Below are 17,420 nucleotides of genomic sequence, written 5' to 3' on the forward strand. Positions count from 1 at the left end.
ATTTTTGTCAACGCAATCGAAACATCGGCTGATTATTGTTCGTAAGGTGGAGCGAAGGCTGATTACAATGAAGGACTGTTGAACAATGAAACGGCAATGGTCGAGTCCTGTATATGCATTGTGGTTGTGAATATCTCTAAGCACAATGGGAGTTATATGTTTTTTGCGGCTTAGGATTACTGGTGTTTGTAAGTTTTCTTCCAGTTGATTTGCATTGGCATGACGTCCCCCTCTTATAACTCCGTCGTCGGAAATGAAGGGTAAGAAACTTTTAATTTTTGAGTGTGCTGGAACGTTTTGGTCTTTGCGAAGACAATTTAGCTCTTCCTCAAATGAAACTTTTTGGGATTGCCTAAGTAGATAAATTTTGCTCAAATTGACCGTCTTTATGGTCAAGTGGAAACTCTTCGTAGTAGTTTTGAGGTTGCTGATAAACAAAATTACAAATGCGAGAACGCGTTTAAGTTTTTCAAAGCTTTCGAACCCTTTTTGGGTCAATGAGTGGCTGGTTTGCCCTTGAGAGAGCCAGTGAAGCCGCTGAAGGGTAATTTGGCAGAGGTCATTTTTGTCGGAGGCCAATTTGTTGGGTCATTTTTCAAGAAAAGTGGCCCTTTAAACCAACGACATTCCGGTTTGAACTCGTTTAATTCCAACCATCTTGTACCGTCGTCAGCTGGATTCAAGACACCTGGAACATGACGCCAGTCTGATGGTGAAATTTGTTCAAGAATTTTGGCAACTCTGTTTGCTACTTACATTTAGTGTCTTTCTTTGAAGTCGTAAATCCATTGTAGCGTCGTTGCGCTATCCGACCAAAAATTCGTTTTGCTAAATGTAACATTGAGCTGTTGCTTTATAAAGAAGGCTACCCGAACTCCGATAACAACTGCTAACAGTTCTAGTTTAGGTATGCTTTGCTGTCGAATCGGGCAACTTTTGCTTTTCCCATAATAAAATTGATTGAACAAGTTGAATCTGTATACTCTGTTTTTGAAAATGCTACGGCACACATTGCTGTAAGAGAAGCGTCGCAAAAAATATAAAGAGTTAATGCTTTAGGGTTTTTTCTCCTAGGACAGGAATCGTGGTATTTCAACGCTGAAAACGTTTCTGATTTCTCTCATAAGAGATTTCAGAATTGCTTCAAAACTGTTAGGTAAAAGGTTGTCACATTGTTTTCCTAAACGCCAGACGTCCTTCATGATTGTTCTTAACCGCACTGTGAAGGTGGTCGGGTTTGTTTTTCCTTAAAAGCCCAACATGGTATCGTCCTTCCTTGGACTCTACAGTAGATTCCAAAATGTCTGACGCGCGTTTATTGGTCTCTGATTTTCTGACCTCCATATTGGACGAAAAGTTTTCAACTTTGTACCAGTTGAGTACTTCATTGTACAGAGTGTCGTCAATTTTGCAGCACTCTCTGGACTCATTTTTGACAATTTCAGACTGGCATGTTACTGCTGACGGTAGATCAGTTTTCCCTGACGCCATCCAGTCCATCCAAGTTCTGTATGAATAGCTCTTGCGGTATTTGGAGGACGATAGTGAATTTCTCTAGGCGCAATGAGATCAAAATTGTCACATCCAATTAAAATAGAGATCTGGTTGATATCGACGTCGGGGTATGTAATGCGTTTCACGTGGTCAAATTCCTGACACACTTTTCGAATCCATTGTAAATTATATTGGGGAAACTCTATGTCGGCCGAATGGTAGACTCTTTTGTATCGCTAGGATTCTGGCCCTCTTTAGGGATTGACTTCACTGTTTCAAGTGAATTGGAAGACCACTTGGTTAAATTGAAACCCCCTTGCAAAAGTTTATTTTCAGATCCCTTGAAGCGGAAATTGCTTCTTCGACTGTGTCTGTTGGTTGATACAGGTCATCCATGTAAAAAGGACGTAAGACTGCCTTGGTTGCTGAATGGTACTGCTGACAGTTGTACTCCACTAATCAATGTAAGGCAAAGTTACAACACGTTGGTGAACACCTTGCTCCAAAAAGGTGCCTTCTAAATTGGAAACAAATTAGCTTCTGGCCTTCCTTCCACAGAAATCTCAAAAACTTCTGGACCTGTGGTCGAACACCTACTTGCATAAACATGCCTTTAATGTCCGCAGATATCGCAATTTTTTTTTGCCGGAATCTGCAGATAACACCGGTCAAGTTTTGCATCAATTCAGGCCCGGGCATGAGTTGGTTATTTAATGAGAAACCATGATATTTTGATGCTGCGTTCAAAACTTTTTTTATTTTTGCTTTGTTAGGGTTTATGACAGGGTGATGCAAATGTGCCAAATTTTTGGAGTCGTTTTATTTAGTGGAGCCTATTTAATGTAGCTTTTTTTTCAGATCTTCGTCGATTGTTTCCGTGTATTTCTCTAACAACTCCGAGTCTCTCTCGAGTCACTTAACTAGGGCGTTGAGTTGTTTGAAGGCTTAAGGGAAGTTTTTTGGCAGGTCGGGTTTGTTTTTCCATAAAAGCCCAACATGGTATCTTCCTTCCTTGGACCCTACAGTAGATTCCAAAATGTCTGATGCGCGTTTATTGGTCTCTGATTTTGTGACGTCCTTATTGGACGGAAAGTTTTCAACTTAGTACCACTTGAGTACTTCATTGTACAGAGTGTCGTCAATTTCGCAGCACTCTCTAGACTCATTTTTGACAATTTCGGACTGGCATGTTACTGCTGAAGGTAGATCAGTTTTCCCTGACGCTATCCAGTCCATCCAAGTTCTGTTTGAGTAGCTCTTGCGGTATTTGGAGGACCATAGTGAATCTCTCTAGGCGCAACGAGATCAAAATTGTCACATCCAATTAAAATAGAGATCTGGTTGATGTCAACGTCGGGGTATGTAATGTGTTTCAAGAGATCAAATTCCTGACAAACTTTTCGAATCCTTTCTAAATTATATTGGGGAAACTCTATTTCGGCCGAAACCTGAACGTCTTCTATATCAAAGGTTTGATTACAACTCATTTCTTTAATCGAAAGGTTAACGTTGGTGAATGTCACACATGTTCCATGGATTCCTTTGTGCAGTTCTGTGTGTTGGGTTTTTTTGTCAAAAACTGTTCCAAGTGCGGAAACAGTTTTCGATAACATCACTGATACGACGCTTCCATTGTCCAGAAAGGCGTACGTGTTGACTAATTAACCATCCCTTTGGGTGTTACGAGGAATATCTGAAGGAGTGATGGACGTTCACCAGATCCAGCGGTACTGCAATGTGTTGAGTTTGCTGACTGATTGGACTCATCGTGTAAGTGTGTATGATGACGTTTGTTTCAACTTCTGCAATTTTGCGTAGAAGGGCACTCCTTTGAAGAGTGTCCCAATTTCAGGCAATTGAAATAGGCTTTGAGTTGATAGATGGTGTCCCTACGCTGCTTAACGGACATGTTTTTTAAATTTTTGCACATGTAAATTTCGTGGTTGCCGTCCTCGAACAGACACTTTGTATCTCTGCTGGTTTGAGGAACGTTTTGGTCTTATAATTGTTGCTGCTGATTTCTGGAAATGTTGAATTGACTTTGGTGTTGACTTTGTTCTTTGTTAAATTTCCAGGTCGTCCGCATGTCGGAACTCTTGTCTAGCGGGGATACATATTTTGATGTTCCTTGAATGTGGTTTGGATCATATCTAGAGTGATTGTTAACATATTGTAAAAGATTGCTCCGCGGATTTGTTGAGTCATTCTGGCTCAGCTTGTTTCGAGAAAAAGGTTTTAAATTCTCGAAGGTTTGAGCAGTCAAAAAGAGCCATTCGGCAAACTGCTCTAAGGAGGGAGATTCGATCTGATGTTGTGCACAATGTTTGCTCCAGTCAACTATATGGCTATAAGGCAATCTCTGTATTGCAACTTGGAAATTGATTTTGATTTGAGGTCGTGTTCGTATTCCAGGCGTGTGAAAGTATTCACCAAGTCGTTTAAAAAAAGCTAAAATTGACAAAATGTTTGGGTCGCTGGGATGACGGGCTTGGAAAAACTGCAAGTTTTCTTAATACGCGTTTACGATGACTCTAGCCTTGCCATACTATTTCTTCAGGTCAGCCAGAGCTTGGTGATAGCCTTGACCATTGCAACCTTAGCCTTTAACTAAGCTCTTCGCTTGTCCAGTGAGAATTGATTGTAGGTGCGTCATCTTTTCTGTAGTGTTGAGTGGCCTCAAGTCAATGGCAGATTCAAATAACTGTATCCAATCTGTCCAAGTTAGTGCATTGCCAATAAAGGTGTCAAGTTTTAGTATCGGGAGAGTTCCTAGTGAGATCGGGGTAGTGATAAATTGTTTTCTTTGAGCGTGATTCTGACAATTTGCCAGACCAAATGAGGCTTGAAGTTGTGGAAACGTAGTTTGCTCAAACAAATTTCCTGTAGTTGATGCATGGAAGGACAAATTTGATGTTTCTGTATTTTAAAATGTTGCCGGTTGATTGCAATTAAGTGTAATACCTGTTGAAGCTGATAATGTTTCCAGCGGAATCTCTCTGTGTTCTGATTCGTTTTGTAGTGTTTGCTGTTGGATGTTTGTTGGCAATCTTGTTTGTGTATCCGTTGAATTGTTGACAAGATCAGAACTGACTTTTAATTTGCTCCGAACCAAGTTAAGTTTTCTGCGGGAGTCGCGTTTGACTGCTAATGTCTCATCTAAAAACGGACAATGTTGGGATTCGTCTAGATTGAGAAGAAGGAATTCATTAGTCATTTCTAGCTCAGATAGTAACTGCTGAACTTCATTTTCTCCTTCTGTGAACTCGTCGTATGGCAGATTATCATCAGTTGAAATGTCTTCGATCAGATCGTTTATGTTCGAAACGCAAAATTTGTGAAAACTACGCTGACTTTCAACGGTTTTGGCAGGCATGATGTACTTTTACATATAGAACTCCGTAGTTAAAAGTTTTGCTTTCTCTAGAAAACGGCTGTTTTATGTGTGCTAAAAAGAATGTTTGAGACTGTGTTGGTCTATTGTAATTTCTTGCTGACGATTCGATGTTGATATTTGGTCACAAGAAATCTGAATTACTATGTTGAATATGTGAGAGATCTTTCGACTTTGAGATATTTGTCTTGCTAACTGACCAAGGGCACGTCACGGAACCTGAGGACAGTTAGAAGACAATGCCAGCTCTGTCTCTACCAGCTGACAGAAGGCACCTCACGGAACCTGGGGAAAGCTAGTAGAGATAATTTTGGAAGTAATCTGTTTATCTCACAAGTATTTCAGGAGCCAACTCACAGAGCCTGGTGAATATTTAAGGTAAAGGGAATTTGTGAAACTTAAATTGAAGTAGAAACTACCAGGTTGAGCAGATGCACGTACATGAATGCCGTTTACACTCGTAAATTTAGCTGTGACCACTGTTAATCAAGGTTACGGACCAGATTTTTTAAGGTGAAGATGATTTTTGGATTGAAAAATTTAGCGCCTGATATGTGCTGACTGATTCCTCTATATTTGCAATTGACTGAGGGTATGTGACTACGATTTCTGTTGGAGACTTTCTTGAGGAATTCGTTAACGGCTGCTGATCGCTGTTTGTTTGCGTTTCGTTCTAGTATCCCTATGAGGTATACTTCTTTGGTTCGTTCCGTCAAAAAAATTGCGAGTTCAATCAACTGATTTGCGATGTCAATTGGTGTTTTGTCTGAAGTTTTGCAGCCGCTATGCAAGCCGTTACCACCAATAAACAGTATAATTTTACATTACTGATTGATAGGGGGAACTCCGTGGTTTAAGGACAGCAACCCCCAACCAGGGAGTTGAGGAACCCCAGCAAAGTTTCGGTCTACCCAACCCGTCCTCAGAGTTTAAACCCCATGGTTTTACGGACAGCGCCCCCAACCAGGAAGCGGAGGCGCCCCAACCAAAATTCGGTCAACCCAAACCACCCTTCCTCTGTGACCGGAGAGGAAGGGTGGTTTGAGTTGACCGAAATTTGTTTGGGGCGCCTCCGCTGCCTGGTTGGGGGCGCTGTCCGTAAAACCATGGGGTTTAAACTCTGAGGACGGGTTGGGTAGACTGAAACTTTGCTGGGGTTCCTCAACTCCCTGGTTGGGGGTTGCTGTCCTTAAACCACGGAGGTCGACCTCTGAGGGTGGGCTGGGTAGACCAAAACTTTGCTGGGGTTCCTCCACTCCCTAGTTGGTGGGTGTTGTCCGTAAACCACTGGGTTTGACCTCTGGAGGTTTTTTTGGTAGACCGAAAGTTGGTTGGGGTTCCTCTGCTCCCTGGGTGGGGGTGCCGTCTGTAAACTACGGGGTTCAACCTCTGAGGGTGGGCTGGGTAGACCGAAAGTTGGCTGGGATTCCTCCGCTCCTTGGGTGGGGGTTGCCGTCCGTAAACCACGGGGTTCGACCTCTGAGGGTGGGTTGGGTAGACCAAAACTTGGCTGGGGTTCCTCCACTGCCTGGGTGGGGGTACTGTCCGTAAACGAAAACGGCGGGGTGTTAGAAAAATATTCATAAAAATTGATGGGGGTGGTATCGCTTTGGATTTAGCTTCGAGAGTTGGGGGTGGTATCGCTTTGGATTTAGCTTCGTGTGTGTGTGTGTGTGTGTGTGTGTGTGTGTGTGTGTGTGTGTCGTGGTCTCGAGCACGAGTAACGGGAGTTTTATTAATTTAATAATTGAATTTAAAATGGCCTAAAGTATAAAAAGTTAACAGTTACTTATAGTCGCTATCATATGAAAATTTAGAGAATCATCTAGATATAGATAGAAAGAAAATGGTTAACTTACACCCTAAGTATGAACAAGTTTTTGCGCTGCCGCATATCGCAAGTATTGGTGCAGTTTTTTTGCACTTAACATGTTGTTCTCCTAATTTGAAGCAACGATTAGGTTCAATTTAGCAGCCATTGTTCAATCAAATTACTTCGCCAACATCAGATAAGAAAGTTCTGTTTATATCGAAGTTTTAACTTAAACAAAGATTTAACTCCCAAAGATTTGACTCATGTAGACCTTCACTGTTTGGGACGTTCTTTTTCTTGAAGGGAAGGCTTCTACCCAGCCTGATCTCGCGTCTACTATCACTATGATATTACCTTGGTCCTTAACGTATCCCTAGTCCATAGGGAGCCTTTCCAAACTTCTGCATCTGGTCAGGTGGGGGTGCCGTCTGTAAACTACGGGGTTCAACCTCTGAGGGTGGGCTGGGTAGACCGAAAGTTGGCTGGGATTCCTCCGCTCCTTGGGTGGGGGGTGCCGTCGGTAAACCACGGGGTTCGACCTCTGAGGGTGGGTTGGGTAGACCGAAACTTGGCTGGGGTTCCTCCACTGCCTGGGTGGGGGTACTGTCCGTAAACGAAAACGGCGGGGTGTTAGAAAAATATTCACAAAAATTGATGGGGGTGGTATCGCTTTGGATTTAGCTTCGAGTGTTGGTAGGCTGTAGTCAAGGGTTCGTGCCTTCTAACGTTGGTGCGCCCTGTCATCAACTACATCTATAACTCTGCTTAAAGTTGTTAATCATCAATTCATATTATTTTGGTGTGTTATCTTGGTCCTACTCATTTTTGCACGTTCTATTTACAAATTATGGCTCAGACTGTTCAAAAGTGAAGTTCATTATGAGTTCATTACACTTATATTTCCCTTTTTCTTTCTTGTAAATATTTTTTTTTCATATTTTTTTCAACTTTTTCTTTGCTGTCTGGATAGTTTGGATTTTTAATTTCATTTCAGAAATAACACTAATGGAACAGTCTGTTTGTCGCAGCAAGCAACCCGCATGTTATCGTTCACAGATAAAAAACCAAAATTATTTTTTCGCTATGTTTAATATTGCCGTGAACAAACCTCTATATCAAAAAAAGCCACTGCAATAATAACTAAACAAAACTAAATTTTGCAGATTGATTTATTTAGAGATTTCTTTGCATATTTTAACAAATTTGAAGTTTTTTTCGAAATGGAAAAACTGAAGTTATGCATTTTATTTGTTCTTGTCATTTTGTTTATTCTATTGGTGTTTTTAAATCAGAAAAAATTATATCGTCTGAACTATTTTGATTGTAATAATTTGAAAAGCTTACAACTTACTAATCCTTTACCTGAAGATTCGACCTACTCGACTCGAAATTCTTTAAAAGATGCAAGCGAGGTCAGTGCTGTCTATAACTATCTGAAGTGGGAAAATAAATGGTGTTCAAAATTGTCCAAAAATTCTCTGGATGGAATGAAATTTGTCTTCTCTTCTTTGGATACGACAGATCTGGATCTACTGTCACCGGACGAATAATCGACGCACACCCACACGCTCTCATAGCCAATGAGTTCATTCTATTTGATATTCTGGCAGATCAGCTAACAGGTACACGATACACTTTTTTGTGAAAACTCATTGAGAAGTTTTCTGTCAAAACTACCACTCCCCTAGGTGTTTGTTTGCGTGTGTGTTTGTGAGTGTGTGTGTGTGTGTGTGTGTGTGTGTGTGTGTGTGTGTGTGTGTGTGTGTGTGCGTGTGTGTTTGTGTGTGAGTGAGCAACAAAAGTTTTATTAATTTAATAATTGAATTTAAAATGGCCTTAAAGTATAAAAAATACAACGGTTTTTGTAGACGCTATCAATATGAAAATTTAAAGAATTGTGTAGATGTAGATAAACTGATAATGGTTAATTTACAATTTATGTATGAACAAGTTTTTTACCTGACGTATATGGCAAGTACTAGTGCAGTTTTTTGCACTTAACACATTGTTCTCCCTACCTGAGAACATGTCATTTCTATCTACTGGAAGGGTCGGAGAGTTGGTTTCTGATCATATCTGGTGGTGGGAAGGTCGAATCTATCACACAAATTTATGGTTTATGTACACTGATAAACTTGTGGTATGAACAGATTTGAATCGACGATTCGGTTCAAATTAGAAGCCATTATTCAAATTTACTTCTCCAAACATCAGGTAAGAAAGTTTTCTTTGTATATCGAAGTTTTAACTTAAGTTGCTAAGTACGCCACTTCTCGATATATCACATCTTCCCTCCTTTTTTAGGCAAGTTTGTAGGAATAGCTTCTCCAAATCTTTCTGTTTGTTTTTTATTTCTGCTTGAAGTTCTCCTGGCCACTGAAGATTGTTCCCCTTCAACTACTGAGGTTTCTTCATTAGAGTTGGGTGATGCCACGTCTATGTCGTGTCTACTGCTCTCAGACTGTGAGTCAGTAGATTCAGTCTTGATTTCGTCAGGTTCCAGCCGTGCAATTTGATTGTCACTAACAGGCACCGTCTGGTTTGAATTCTTTGGCTGGATGAATGACGTGTTCAATCATTTGCGCATATTGTAGGTAGCTTGAACCGATGGTGATCTCCTCGATGGATTGAAGAGGAGTGATTTACACTGATCAAAATTAGTGACTACTAGAAGTCTCACTTTCCGTCGTATTAGTAGTTCCACAGGAGTTTTGCCTCGAGTCTTGGAAGTTTTACGGTGTGTCATCAAAGCCCGCTGGAGAAAAGCGCCAAATGATTTTAATCAGATTTTAAATCAGATTTTAAATCAGATTTGGACTCCAGTCTTGGATAACCCATTTAAATGTTGGAACCGCTCGCTAGGCAAGTTCATTTCCTCTTCGATGGTAGTTAGGTGACTCCGCCTTCTTAATCCCCAGTGATTCACGCCAGAAATTTAGGTCACCGCTTACAAACGCGGGGCTTTTTTCCGATACTGACGTTTTTGGTATCACAAGTCTTGCAAAGAATTGACTCATGTACAACATCACTGTTTGGGAAGTTCTATTTCACGAAGGCAAGGCTTCCATCCAGTCTGATCCCGCATCTACGATCACTACGATATTACTTGGGTACTTAACGTAAACTTAGTCCGTATAGAGTCCTTCCAGAACTTCTTCATCTGGCCAAGTAGATCTTGATTTCCGAGGCTAGGCCTGATTTCTTGGCATTCCCTTCTTTTACTAATACTTCAAAGATTATCATGACAGGGCCACCAAGGTATCATTTGGACTGCTGATTCAGTTTCATTTTTTTTGGTGGGTCTGATGAGCTTTGGCCACCGCCACTTGCCTTAGTTTAAGTGGAATTAAGGGCTCAACTCTTCAAAATAAGATTTCGTTCTGGAGGGCTAACGCGTCTTTCTGTTGTTCGAAACCTTTTTCTGCTTCAGAGCCTTGATTCCAGTTTCCGCTTTTGGCTCTTCTGGTGAAATGTTGGACAAATTGAGTCGATCCCAGTTCAGTTCTGAAGTCTGACTGGATGAGCAGGTTGGATAAAACAAAATAGATATTATCGAGAGCAAAACAGAATCAAGCCTTGTCATCGTCGTCGTCATTATTAAAATCTAGTGTGCTGGAAGAATCAACGTGGGGTTTCTGCTCTTTGCGTCTATAATTCAATTCGAAGTTGAATCCCGTCAGCGCTTTTGACCATCTGGTGATCCTTAGGAAAACCCTTGTCTGGTGCAAAGAGATATTTGAGAAATTTTTGCTCAGTTTGTAGGGTGAACCTTTTTCCTTTCCGAGAAAGAATTATTTCAGTTTTTTGCCCACAAACCGGTTGCAAGTGCCTCACAGTCAAAATTGGAGTAATTTTGTTCGGCTTGTGACAATTTCTTTGAGAAATAGAACACAAGATGTCCTCCCTGTGAAAGGACTCCGCCTATTGCTTTCTTTGGGTCGCCTGTTGTCACGGTTGCCTCTTTCGTCAAGCTGCAAGATTGAACTACTGGTTTAGCGCCTGGTTCATTTTTTGTGTTTTCGAATAAATCTATTTGATATTTTGCCAACTGATTATGTCATGTTAAATTTATTTCAACGGTAACATTTTGTAGAAAAATTTGGTATCATTTTTTGTCGAAGTTTCGCTACACCGACCGAAGACTCTAGATGTTTCAAATTCTATGACTGCTTTTCAAATTTAACTTTCTCAACATTGAGTGCTATTTCTTCCTTTGAAACTAAGTAACCATGAAAATTAGTGCATAGGACTCTTTTGGAATTTTTTATTGAACGTAAAATTCATCTCACGCAGTCGACTTTTGACCACCAGAATCCGTTTCTTGTATTTTGTCTTTGTTGTTCCATACATCGGTACATCATTTTGAAAGATGACCACATCCTGGACATCTTTGAGAGTTAACTCCATGCAATTCTGGAAGACGAATAAACAATTCTTTAAGCCCTGAGGAAGACTGCTTTTATTGAACAATATTTGCGATGTGTTGATCGTACATATTTCTTTTACATTCTCGTCCAATTCGATATGATGATTGCGTCTGATACAATAATTTTGTTAAAGTAAGAAGACCATGGAGATTATGGAGGTTACGGTCTTCGTATCCGGGATTGGATAATCCTCGTTCATAACTTTGCCGTAAATGTAAACTTTCAGGTACACGCATAGTCTTAGAGCTCAATTTTTTATCCACTGACAAACTTCTAGGGATGTAATTGTGACCCTAAAACATAACAATGGCTCCAGAACGCCCTTTCGTACCATCATCTCCTCTTTGACCCTGTCTTAAAGAGGTAGAAGTATGTTTGGAGCTTTGCAGAACATCGGCAGCATCGGCAACATCGGTGATTCCAGAATGAGATTCATATGCGTTTGTATCCTTTGACTGCGAGAAGATTGAAAAAAACACATGTGTTGAAGCCTCCTGGTATTATATTCCTCATAATTTATTTATTTACTCATAAATTTTTAGTCGGATTGCACAACTGCTATTTATTGTTGCCCATACTTACTTTCTTTCCACTCAACATCACAAACTAGATATCCCAGTGGCGTCAGTGGAGGACAATCATAGGACTCAGGACGTTGGATTTTCCCATCTAACTCAGGTTTAACAAGCTCAACCTTGAAAAAAACTGTTTCACATTTCTACCAGCAGTTCTTTAAGTTAATTACCCTCTTTCTCTTAGAAGTTTATGTGCTGGTTGCACTTACTTGAACTAGGCTGGGTTTTACTTCTGCACATTTTTGCAAAGAGCCCCCACCTTTTCAAATGTGTTAAATTTCTTGTTCAAAGCCGGACACAGCCGGCTTGCCATTAAGTGGCTCACCTCCACATCTATATTGTATCCCACATCTTCTTTCACTATAACGGTTTATTACACATAGAGGAACTCGGAAAACCACTCTTTGATTTCTGAACTGTAGGTTTGCTGTGATTCTGATCGAATCATTGTTGGTATATTTTCGATGCCTCCTATTATCCTAATAGTCCGGATTTTGCCTCAGGGTCTCTCAAACCTGAGATAACTTTTTTACGAACTGTCACGAAGGCACAATAGCCAACGTCTTGAACAACGGACAAAAATTTAGCCTTTTTGCCGTTATAACTCTCTCTTTGGGAGAAATATTGTTTGCAATTACTACTCTGGTCTCATTAAAAGCAGTGTTTAGCAGTTTTTAGGGCTCTTAAGTCTCCTAAAATTCAAAAGTTCTTCTTGTCCGCACATACTAATAATGAGATTCGTTACCTGTAGGTCCGAAAAAGTACCGTCGGTGTTGAGTTTTTCTTCTTTCTTTCCTGCGCGACATTTGGCCACAAAAGACCTTATCCACACAATACAGAATTCAGCATTCTGCAGATAGAAATTTGTTGGTCGGTTCGTGATCTGGACATCAATGTTGTGGTCTCGAGCACGAGTAACAAGAGTTTTACTATTTTATAATTGAACTGTAAATGGCCTAAAAGTGCAAAATTTCAGAGTTATGTATAGTGGCTACCAGTATTGAAATTGACATAACCATCTGGATATAGATAAATTAATAATGATTAATCTACATCTTAAGTATGAACTTGTTTTCCCCTTGCCGTATATGGCAAGTATTAGTGCAATTTTTACACTTACCCCATTGCTCTACTAAAAGAAGAACATATCATTGGTACCTACAGGGAGGATAATCGAGTCGGTTTATGGTCATCACTGATTGTGGGAAGGTCGCATTAATTGCTCAAATTTATGGTTAGTGTACACTGATAAACTTTCGCATGAACAATCTCAAAATAAAAATTCAGTTCAATTTAGAAGCCATTAATCAATAAAATGACTTCGCCAACATTAGGTAAGAACTTTGATTATTTCATAAATCAGGTAAGAAAATCAGGTAAGAACTTTGATTATACACTTAAACTCTAAGTTCTGTCTTCGCGATATAGCACAGTGTGTGTATATGCGTGCGGCTTGGTTTTGTAAACTATGATTATTAATTACTTAAATTTATCCTCAACAGATAAAGATGACCGGCAATTTATTCCATAGACAGTATGCATAACAAGTTTTAACAGACAAAAAGCCCCACACAAAATAGTCCCAAAGTAAAACTGGAAAATGTTTTAGTCAAACTGCTGATTGAAGTTAAATGTATAATTTTAATTGTTCTGTGGGATGCTCCACTTTTTTTTGTCTCCAGTAAACTTTGGTCGATCGATATTTTCATTTTAGAATTGTGGTTGGTATCATTAGAGCTACCATACAGAGTAAAATCAATTTTTAAAAATATTTTAGTTTTCACTTTTTTTAAGCAGTTATCAAGGTCAAAAGTGTTCGTAATATGTATGTGAATGATTTCTATTGTTGTCGGTTGATTTCCACTGTGTCCCTTGTTTATTTGTTTTTGCGTAGTGTTTTCATCATATTTTCTTCAAGTTTCCTTAGAATATGCTGAAGTCAATAACATTAGTGCTGATGGTTTTAATTTTGAAGATGAGGAATGGTTGATAAACTGTTTGAATTTGTTACGGATTTTTAAAACACAAAATTTAGCTTAATTTTCCAAAATACAGCCCCTTTTCATCAAAAATGACAACAATTATGCATTTTTATCCTATTTTGCTTACGTTTAGAGGAAGTATATACTTAAAAATTGCTAACATAATCGTTAACTAACTCAAAAGTCAGTTTCAATTTCAGTTCCATTTTAGAGTGCTCTGGAATTAAAGTCTTTCAGTTTTTTATTTAGGTATGTATTTATCAAAAAGGCATACATTATTTTTGGTATGAAATCATTTTGCCAATTTATTTATTTGGCTATTATTTTGGTTAACTGTTGTTTTCAATGACTGCACAGCAATATAACGGTCGATTTTTGTCCCGCCGCAGATTTTAACAATCAGAAAATGTTCGGATTTTGTTGGGGAGCTCTCTGTTTTGAAGTAGTTTAGCATTTTTGATTTTTTATGTTAATTACAAGACAGAATTTTTTCATTTCCAAGTTAAATTAATGACAGATCATATTTATAGGCAAATGAACACATATTTTGCTTTCTAAGAAACTCTCGTTCTCGTGTTTTTTGGGCCTTGACAACCTTTTTTTTGGTAAACTTTAATTAACGTAATGTTTTGCACGCAATTATTGTGCGTTTTGCAGCCTCATAGCTTATTCACATTAATCAAAGCTTTAATTGCCTTTCATAAGTCGTATAAATTAGTATATCTAATGCTTTCAGTTGATACTTTTTGACTCTTATAACTTTGAATACAGTTCAGTAAAATTAGAGAAAATTATAAACATACCCGTGTCGTAAAACTTAAGCAAGCAACCAATTTTATAGAGATTTTCTTAGGTTAACACTACATTTTGCCAATACATGGGGTATATTTAAAGAAGCTTGCAGCTACGATAGCAAGCAAATTTTAAAACGGATTTAAAGCGATTTAAGAGTTGTCTTATTTTCTCGCGACCGATTTCTAGCCAATCAGAATTGAGCAAAATTTAGCATTGCGAAAACAAAACTGCTATAATAAACACATCATAATCGCGCATGATTTCGTCGATTAGTTGTTATAATTTCAATCCCAAATTTGGCTGTACATTTTTTGGCTCCATGTTTTCTTTTCAGATTGAAATTTAGATTTAATAACGCGTCACAGCCCAAGATTCCAGGCAAACTTTTACAGAAGTTTGTAATTTCATTTCAACAATATTTTAATATTATTTTTTGGTTTAACAATATGTTTATTTTCCAGATTCAAATAGGAGATTTACAACATCACAGTCCAAATATTCATCACCAAAAGACCAAAAATTGGTTATTTCAGTTTGCATTTTTGAGTTTCATTTCAACTAATTCTGATATCCCTTGATTTCAGAAACATGATCACCAAAACAAAACCGGAACAACAGTAAGTCAACACCTTCAAAAATATACGAAATTTATTCAAAAATTGGTCCGAAAAACGAATAAATGAGCCGCAAAATTGTCGAAAATTATACGAAACTTGATCGAAAATAGGTGACATTCTTGGACGGTTAAAACAATTAATAGATTCTACTAATAAGTCTTGAATAAGCCTACTAATAAATTCTACTAATAAATGTTAAAAGGACGGTTTTTTTGGCTTTTGTTTTTTTAAGCTAATGATTTAGCTGACAATTGCAAGCAATGATGATTTTGATTAATCTGAGCTTTCGAGTTTATATAATTCTTCTGCAGTTCGGTGATTTCATTGTCAATTCAATTTTTTTTGGTTTAGCCAACTTTTAGTGTGAGACCTTGTTTAGAGTCGAAAATCTATTTCAATGAATGAGTACATTCAATCTGCTTTTGACATCTTCTATGCAGGTATAATCCATTATTTTAATCAAAAGTCTGGCTAATTTTAAACTATTTGAAAAGTTTTCAACGTTTCACAGCATTTTGTTCTTTTTTTTAGATGCAGATCTTCTGTTTCCTCAATCTGCCTTTGACATTCAATCCACTTTTGATATCTTCTATGCAGGTATAATCCATTATTTTATTCAAAGATTTTGCTAATTTTAAACTATTTGAAAAAATTTGCTAATTTTACACAAGGTTTTACAGCATTTTGTCCTATATTTTAGATGCAGATCTTCAATTTCTTCATCTCGGCACCTGTTGAGCCGATCGACTCGCTGTTGCGAAGGTATCACATGGAGCGGAAGGATTGAAACTGATGGAAAACTGATGGACTTGAAACTTTAAATTAAAACTTTCAAAATAAATAAAATGTTAATTTAAAATTAAAAATATATCGGTTTTCACTGAGCGGAGATAATAATCTATTTAAGGGAGTCTTCGTAGCTCAATTTAAATACATTTCAAGTGTTCTTTAAACGTCTGTAATCCATTTTTTCAACATAAGTAAATGGATTTAAGAGGATTTAAATCGTTAAAGTGATCCCAGATTGAGGCCGTAGAAGGGATTTTGTTGCTAACATTTTTTAAGGAAAACCGCTATAAAAGCGATTTTTATCTCAATTGTTCCAATGCGGGTAATTTCAGGAAAATATCCGTAAATTTTTTCAACTTTTCAAATTTTTCTTACTTCTTTCATTTTGTAGCTCAGCGTCAGCCAAGCAGACAGTTCATTTCTTCTTTTTTTAATGAGCAAATAAGATTTTAAAATGGATGGTTGATGTGAGTAAACTTCATCATTGATTTGACTAAATTTTCTACCCTTTTTTGTGCCAATTGATAAATTGCAGCGGTTTGAAATCAAACATGTCATCTATGACACAGTACTTTCTATAATCTGCACTAAACTAATTATAACAATGATTTGTGAAAACCAGAATGGTTAACATTCACCCTTTCAATTTCAACGTTCAATTTTTTTTTCAAAAAAAAACAAAATTACTTTTCTCTAGTGTAAGCTAAAGTACACTCTAAAAAATTGCAGGTATCTTGATTATAAATTGCAGGTAAATTTACCTAGAATTTGCAGTAAATTGTTCTTTATTGCAACTTACCTGCAAGCAATCTCAAATACCTGCAATTCTAAGTAAATTTGTCTGCAATGTACCCAGAAATTGCAGTGTTACCCTCTTAGAATTTTAAGTTGAAGAAGTTTAAGTCAGCGAGTTTATCTGGAAGTATTTTCTCTAAAAACTTTAAAGTTGTTTGCTTTATATTTGATTTAGAATAACAAACTTAATCATTGTTATTTTAGGCATTCAAGCTGTGCAAAAAGTTTGTGAGATGTCGACACAACAGAAAAAAATTGCAATCCAGAAACCGGAGGGATACAAAATTTCCATGGGAGAATTCGGGGGTCGAGTGCTGGAACCACTTCGAGTCTTGGGAGTGAAAAGATCATTAAATGTGACGACAATCTTCCATCAGGATCTGGCATCTTTCAACCGATCAATAAACAAGTAAATAAAACATAGCTGGAGTAACTCAGAACGGGTATTTTACAAACAATTCTACAAGTTTTACACTACAAATTTTAAAATTAATGATAATTACACTACAAGTTTTACACTACAAATTTTAAAATTAATGATAATTACATTACAAGTTTTACACTACAAATTTTAACATTAATGATAATTACACTACAAGTTTTAAAATTAATGATAAGTAAACTACAAGTTTTAAAATTAATGATAAGTACACTACAAGTTTTACACTACAGGTTTTAAAATTAATGATAATTAACCAAAAATTACACTACAAGTTTTAAAATTAATGATAAGTACACTACA

General features: G+C 37.8%; 1 protein-coding gene across 1 annotated transcript; it reads left to right on the top strand.

Moving 5' to 3' along the window:
• Positions 1–7,576: 7,576 nt before the first annotated feature.
• Positions 7,577–17,087, top strand: LOC142355627 (uncharacterized; the record flags this gene model as incomplete). Its single annotated transcript, XM_075407735.1, has 2 exons — positions 7,577–8,320; positions 16,883–17,087. Coding segments are annotated over exons 1-2 (377 nt in total), but the record flags the coding sequence as incomplete, so codon positions are not given.
• Positions 17,088–17,420: the final 333 nt, after the last annotated feature.

The sequence above is a fragment of the Convolutriloba macropyga genome, unplaced genomic scaffold (assembly GCF_964194025.1).
Source record: "Convolutriloba macropyga unplaced genomic scaffold, txConMacr16.3 SCAFFOLD_1346, whole genome shotgun sequence".
Taxonomy (NCBI): Eukaryota; Metazoa; Xenacoelomorpha; order Acoela; family Convolutidae; genus Convolutriloba; species Convolutriloba macropyga.